Below are 7,724 nucleotides of genomic sequence, written 5' to 3' on the forward strand. Positions count from 1 at the left end.
TTATAACTGATGACTCCGGTAATGGTCACTATTGTTGGATCAAAGATCTTTCAAGATTAGTTTCTAATCAACTATCAGCTCATAGACAGAAAAAATATTTTTGTGACGGATGTTTGATATATTTTTCTGATGAGAGATTGCTTTTACGTCATAATATGTATGATTGTAATCACATTAGTACCACAACACCAACTACTAATTTAAAGATCAATAAATATGGTAGAATGGTTGCGGAAAATAAACTAATGTTTGAAAACTTTGAGAGACAAATGAGGGTGCCATTTGTAGTGTATGCTGATTTTGAATCAGTGCTTAAACCGATTCATGTGAATGAGCCAAATCCTGAAAGTTCATACACGATTAAAACATTCAAACATGCCCCATATTCATTTGCTTATTTGATAAAGTGTTCATATAATGATGATTTGTCAAAATTTGTCACATATAGGGGTGTAGATGCAGCTCAGAAATTTGTGAGTAGCATTGAAGATGATTTGAAAGAAATACATGAAAATCATCTCAGAAACCCTAAACCAATGGATACACAAACTGTCGAAGAAGAAGAACAGTTTGCTGCAGCCAGAACTTGTGGTATATGTAATAAAGCATTTACTGATGGTGAAGTCAAAGTAAGAGATCATTGTCATGTCACAGGAAAGAAAAGATCACATGCCGCTCACTCGAAATGTAATTTAAATTTCAAAATACCAAACTTCATACTTATCATTTTTCATAATTTAAGTGGTTATGATTGTCATTTATTCATAAAAGAATTGTATAGAAATAAAGAGAAAGTTGATGTTATCCCGCAAACTAAAGAGAAATATATATCTTTCACGAAGCATCTCTTTACACACAGCTATACCGATAAAGATGGTGTGGTTAGGAAGAATTATCTCAAAATGAGATTTATCGATAGTTATAAATTTATGACTAATTCGTTGGAGAAGTTGGGTGCAAACTTGACCTCCGATCAATGTTTGGAGATGCACAAACATTTCCCACAAATTGACAAATTCAATTTGATGAGACAGAAAGGTGTATTTCCATATAGTTTTGTTGATGACATCGACAAATTGAATTATCCATTACTTCCGACAAAAAATCAGTTTTATGACACACTCAATTGTGAACATATATCGGAAACTGATTATGATAGGGCTAGAAATGTTTGGAATTTATTCGAGTGTCAGAATTTGGGGGAATACTCTGATTTGTATTTGAAGTCGGATGTATTGCTACTATGTGATATTTTTGAAAACTTCCGCACCACAAGTTTAGAGATATATAACTTAGATCCGGCACAATATTACACTGCACCTGGATTATCATGGGATGCCATGTTGAAGTTCACTAATGTTGAATTGGAATTACTAACTGACATTGATATGATTCACTTTTTTCAAAAAGGTATACGAGGTGGAATTAGTCAATGTAGCGAGAGGAAACATATAGCAAATAATAGATTTTTACCCAATTATAATCCCAATGAACCTTCCACATTCATTACATATTTAGATGCAACAAATCTATACGGTCACAGTATGTCACAACCTCTACCAACAAGTGAATTTACATGGTTGACACCAAATGAAATTCTTAATCTTGATGTGATGGATGTGATTACTGATAGTCCGTATGGGTATGTATTTGAAGTGGACATTCATTATCCACAAGAGTTGCATGATAAACATTCTGACCTTCCATTTTTAGTCGAAAAAATAATACCACCTCGTACACAATCGAAAATTCCCAAATTAATTCCAAATTTGAATGATAAAAGAAAATATATTGTTCATTATAGGAATCTACAGCAAGCTGTCAAAAATGGATTGATTGTAATGAATACACATAGAGTATTGAAATTCAAACAATCATGCTGGATGAAACCCTATATAGATCTTAATACTGAAATGCGTAATAGGTCTAACAACAAATCTGTTAAAGATTTCTATAAACTAATGAATAATGCGGTGTATGGAAAGACAATGGAGAATGTAGATAATCGAATTGATGTTAGACTCGTTACACATTGGGAAAATATAAAGAAAAATATAGGTGCCAGCACTCTCATAGCCAAACCAAATTTCAAAAATTGTTCAATTTTCACTGATAATTTCGTTGCCATTCAATTGGGTAGAGTGAAGGTTCATTACGATAAACCATTATATTTGGGATTTTCCATATTAGAATTATCTAAAACAGTCATGTATGACTTTTTCTATGGATGCATCAAACAACACTTTGATGAAAATGTCTCTTTACTTTGCACAGATACCGACTCGCTCATTCTTAAAGTAAACACAGAAAATTTTTATGAATTCATAAAAACTAACATAAGTAGATTTGATACATCCAATTACAGTATAGTTAACCAATTCAATATTCCAGTAACAAGTTCAGTCTTGGGTAACTTCAAAGATGAATTTCCAAATGATCCAATCATGAGTTTTTATGGTACAGGTGCTAAAGCATATTATGTGAAATCTGTTGATGGTGAATTTAAGAAAGCCAAAGGGGTTAAACGATCTGTAATAAAGAATGAATTGACATGCGAAGATTATCAAAAAATCGTCGAACAAGGTGGTATGATATTCAGAAAGATGAATTCATTTAGAAGCGTGTTACATGATATGTATACTGAATTGAAAAATGAAGTTGCATTATCATATCACGACGATAAACGATTTATCATTCCGAATACTACCCACACTCTTCCTTGGGGTCATAATGATATTGAATTTTATGAAAACGATCCAAATGAGAACATTCGTTGGATAAGTAATATTATTCAACAATCACAATCTCAGGAGACTCCATTGGATCAATTGATTAATTTATTATCTGCCGAGATCAATGATTGAAATATCATTCAATATCTTCAAAACCGGAAAATTCAATATTGATATTTATGTAGCCATTTATAATTAATAATATATGATAGAAGTAATGTGATATTAATGTATTATGTATGTATGTATATGTATTACTGTAATGAATATAAAATGATTAAAATTTTATTTGTATTATTTCTATTTCCCTAATCAATTACTGCAATATATAGTATAATGTAAATGACAGAAATATCAGTTTGAAGAGAATCATCGTAGAGTGCACAATGTCTAAAACAATCGATAAGTTTGGTAGAAAAAGAAAATGGGGTGGTAATGTCATTCGAGGTCCTCCTGGGAATGGTTTTAAATTAACAAAAGATGGTCATTATGACATGCAAAGGAAAATATTGAAAAATACAAGTGAACCAATTGACAAGAGTGATTGTGTAACTGTATCATATCTTGAGGGGGAAATTAATGGAGCAAAGGAAGTTATACTTCTAGCCCTACAAGCTGCAATACAATCCACAATAGGCAATATTGCTCGGGACGCCCGGCAAGCATTTGACGATAAAATTGCAGAGGCTCGGATAACTTTCACTCGTAAATTTGACAAACTTACAAGTGATGTAGACATAAAAATGTCTGACATAACAGCGTCTACAAATAAAAAATTTGATGCTATGTCAAACATAACAGGGACTACAATGAAAAAGTATGATGTACTGGAACAGAGAGTTGAAGTATTGGAGAAAAACCATAAAGAAGTTTTGGAGAGAAACTATAAAGTCAGGCCATCATCATCATCAGGTGGACTGGGATATCCAGGACTGAACATTAATCCAAATCATAGAATAATACAACCAAAACCAAAACGAACTGATGATGTATTAATGGAACCAACATGGTGAATGTATTCCCTCGTTAGGTTAGGTTAATAGTTACGTTAGGTTAGCTGCATACTTACGTTAGGTTAGGTGTTAGGTTAGTATTCCCTCGTTAGGTTAGGTTAGGTTAGGTTAGGTTAATAGTTACGTTAGGTTAGCTGCATAGTTACGTTAGGTTAGGTGTTAGGTTAGTATTGCCTCGTTGGGTTAGGTTAGGTTAGGTAAGATTATGACTTACGGTAGGTTAGCGTACTAGGTTAGGTTACGTTAATACATACGTTAGGTTAGGTGTTCGGTTGCATAGCGGTAGGTTAGCGTACTAGGTTAGGTTACGTTAATACATACGTTCCCGAAGCCCCGCCCCTTCCCGAAGCCCCGCCCCCTTTCCGAAGCCCCTCCCCTCCCCGAAGCCCCGCCCCCGACTCCCAACATTTGCGCATGTACACCCCTACCCTCAACGCGCATGTGCGCTCCCACCATTTTCCCACCACTCACGCATCGAAGTCGATACCCTCCGGAGAGCACTCTACAACATTCAGTTCGAGAAGTCATCTCATCGAGAGCAGTCCACTCCACTTCAAGGCAGTAGCTTCCAACGACTAACTTGACATTTGAGTAAGTAAATTAAGAATGTTATTTTTTTATATCAACTAACTTTGTATTATTTCTTCTTTTTCAGAATGGCAACCAATACACAGGAGGTGAATAATGCTGTGGCGTCTATTCTGCCGGTGTTCGCTGACCAGGAGGAGGCAGCATCTTCGAGAGCGGTGACGGGTGACCAGGCAACCACTTCGCGTTCGCGAGTTAGGTGCAGATCTTCTAGCCCTGACTTATTCGAGGAGGAGGAGGAAGTCAGGGCTGTGAAGAAGGTTTGCCAACGACCTGCAGTAAGGGTTGGTCCTATTTCAAAGTACCGAGCTACTTGCAATAGGACTAATCCTTATGCAGGTAGTTGGTCGACCTCTCGTAAGAGGGCCTCCACACCAGCAGCAGCACCAGCAGCAGTGGAAACTCCGAGGATTCCTTCCCCGGAGTTGGTGATATTGTCCCCGTTGGTGGTGCGACTACCACCGCTGCCAGCGACACCGGCGGATCCTGAGGTGTTGGTGCCACAGCCTATCGGAGAGGTTAGTGAAAAGTTGAGTGTTTTTCTGCAGAGATGTAAGGAAGCAGAACGAGCTTTCCGATCTAGCGAGGCCGCGTTGGTTACCATGAAGCGACAAATGGCTGAAATGGATAACCGACGGAGGGAACTCCAAAAGGAAATGGCCGAAATAGATCGGAATTATGCATCTCTGCAGGAAAGCTGTAAAGCAGAGACCTCTTCGATAGAGCTGTACAAAAAATTAGTGACAGTTATGGACACTCTTTTTGTAGATAAAGTGTGAATATAAGATTAGTTTTAGGTTAGTTAGGAATATTTAATTATGGTAGTTTTAAGTTTATATTTGTTAAGTTTATATTGAATAAAGGAAAAGGAAGTGAAATAAAGGGTGTACACTGTTTTTTGGTTTGGTACACATTGAACAATGCGATGGTTGGAGCATTTTTCTTCACTTCCTCTTATTATTATTATTATTTTTTTTATTTCAATTCCAAGTTCTTCTAGACAAATACCTCACATCAATTTTTGTGTTCTCTAATCACTTGTAAATAATTTCATGTGAAGAAAATTTAAAAAATAAAAAAATAGACATGTTTCATAGTGAAATCGACAAGTATATTTCATTTGTATTTTATCCATTCAAGTATCTCTTTCATTGAATATGTCTTATGTCACTTTGCAATTTACCCCTACTCATTGAATATGTCTTATGTCACACTGCAATTTACCCCTACTCAATGTCCCACTCCTCTCCCACTCCCTCTCGAAAGTATAAAATTAGAAATCATCTGATGAAACATTCAGTTGATCAGCTAGCATCGAGATGGAACCCGATTCAACCTCCGAACCCTATAGCTGCCCGGATCAGGGGTACAACTTCAATTACTGGGATAACAGCCAGGTACCGCTAGTCTCTTCCACCACGGAACCCCACAGTCTGCCATATGAATACCGGGATCACGACATCAGGATGCAAGTTCAACATGTCACTGGCAGTGACGAAGGACACTTGGACGATTCGGAATATCCAGATCCTGACGGATGGTGGGACCCTGCTTATGATGACATTGTCCCAATGAGCAGCGACGACGACGATGATGACGACGACGACTCTGGCGATGATGCTGATGACGAGCTTGACGTTAGACGTCCTCCACCATCCCCTATCCTCATCGAGGATAGTCCTCCGCCATCCCCAATCCTGATCGATGATGATGTCCTCAATTCCGATGATGACATATAATCATCTACTCGTCCATCATTTCCTTTCCTTTCCTTCCACGGAGTACACACTTTTTGGTTGGTGTACACGAGGCACTGCGAGGCTGGGGCAGTGTCTTCCTCCCTTCCTCTCCCTTCCTCCCCCTCTTATTAGTTTTTTTTTCCATAATAATCACTAAGAATTTCTCCTAATAATCGCTCAGAGTTTCATTCTTGATGTTTTCGAATCTCAAACACTGTTCTACATTTCACCCCCTCCATTTCATTTCTTCCAATATAAATATAGCAACAATCCCAGTTCTATATCATTCTTCCACAATGTCGAGTACAGGACCCATCCAAGTACATGAAATAGATTCAACGTCTGATCATTTGAGTACAACCTTCGCTCAATTTCTGCAGCGAATCTATGATCTTCCTGATGATTTCGCAGAACGAGTGGAACAAGGTATTCAGGACGACATAGATGCTGTTGACGATAATAATGCGGATGATGTGATTAGTATATCATCTGATTCAGATGATTATGACGACGACGACATCATGAGTATATCATCTGATTCAGATGACTATGAGGATGATATCATTAGTATATCATCTGATTCAGATGACGATACCATAATTATTGTTTCTGATGATGAGGAGCGTTAGTCCATATCATTGCATGGATTAATAAAAAATAACAGCCCTTTTCAGGGCTACAATTAAAGACTGAAACAATAAAAAAAATAGCTCTTTTCAGAGCTACCATTATACTTTCAAACAGAAACAGATTCATACCATTGTTAACATTATGTTAACATTATAATCTCAAACGAAATATATGTATGTGAAAGTATTCATCATTATATGCATACAATGATTGACAAAATGCCAACTTCAACTTTCATTTAAAGTAGTACTCATCATATGCATAGATATTCAATGACTATCAAATTCCAAATTTCGACTTTTCAGTCAAAGTAGTAATTTATTTGTCATATAATGTATAGATATTCAAAGACTAACAAATTTCCAACTTAGACTTTTATTAGTCAAAGTATTCATTTGTCACATAATCTATGAATACTAATACAACTAACTACTGTTTGTGTGAATAATGTAGCCCTGAAAAGGGCTGTTGTTTTTTTTTTGACCAGTAGGTCCACGGTTATTGTGCCACAGGTTGGACATTATTACATATAATACATGTAGATACTCGGGTGAAGTTTGTTAGTGGCCTCTCGCAAGCTTCACACCAATTCTGTCCCATTTCCATAATTGAGACAGTGTTGTGGGTGTTGACATGGGCATACCACCCTCCATTATTGTTTCTATGCGAATAAAACCAAAAGCAGCACCAACATAGTTTTTTGTTCTCTCCATCTATTGTGCTGATCAATACGTATGCATCCATTGCACAATACAAATCCAAGGGATCTTCCAGTGTCTCACTGACATTGAGTGTTCGCATACCGATCTTCATAGCACCATCACCTTCAGTTGTGTCAGCTTCTATCCCTTCATCATCTCCTTCTTCATCCATGACCGTCTCAAACTCCATCACGTCATCATCTTCGTCGCTTTGGTTGGCCTCGTTTTCAACTTCGTCTATCTCATCTTCATCGACTCCAACATCTTCTGCTTCAACTATTACTTCCTCTAGCGGAACATTGACATCCTCATCATCTGATT

At 37.0% G+C, this 7,724-nt stretch overlaps 1 protein-coding gene across 1 annotated transcript; it reads left to right on the top strand.

Annotated features, from left to right (window-relative positions):
- The first annotated feature begins 4,120 nt into the window (after positions 1-4,120).
- Positions 4,121-5,112, top strand: LOC141487118 (uncharacterized). Its single transcript, XM_074185916.1, has 2 exons — positions 4,121-4,336; positions 4,401-5,112. The coding sequence occupies exon 2, from the start codon at positions 4,402-4,404 to the stop codon at positions 5,110-5,112; it is 711 nt and encodes a 236-aa protein (XP_074042017.1). The 5' UTR covers positions 4,121-4,336; position 4,401.
- Positions 5,113-7,724: the final 2,612 nt, after the last annotated feature.

This window comes from Leptinotarsa decemlineata, unplaced genomic scaffold (genome assembly GCF_025532065.1).
Source record: "Leptinotarsa decemlineata unplaced genomic scaffold, Ldec_3_MD MMD2_tig00078363_RagTag_RagTag, whole genome shotgun sequence".
Lineage (NCBI taxonomy): Eukaryota > Metazoa > Arthropoda > Insecta > Coleoptera > Chrysomelidae > Leptinotarsa > Leptinotarsa decemlineata.

Excerpts from the sequence above, each read along its gene's own strand:
- LOC141487118 (XM_074185916.1), top strand. The coding sequence starts at position 4,402 with ATGGCAACCAATACACAGGAGGTGAATAATGCTGTGGCGTCTATTCTG.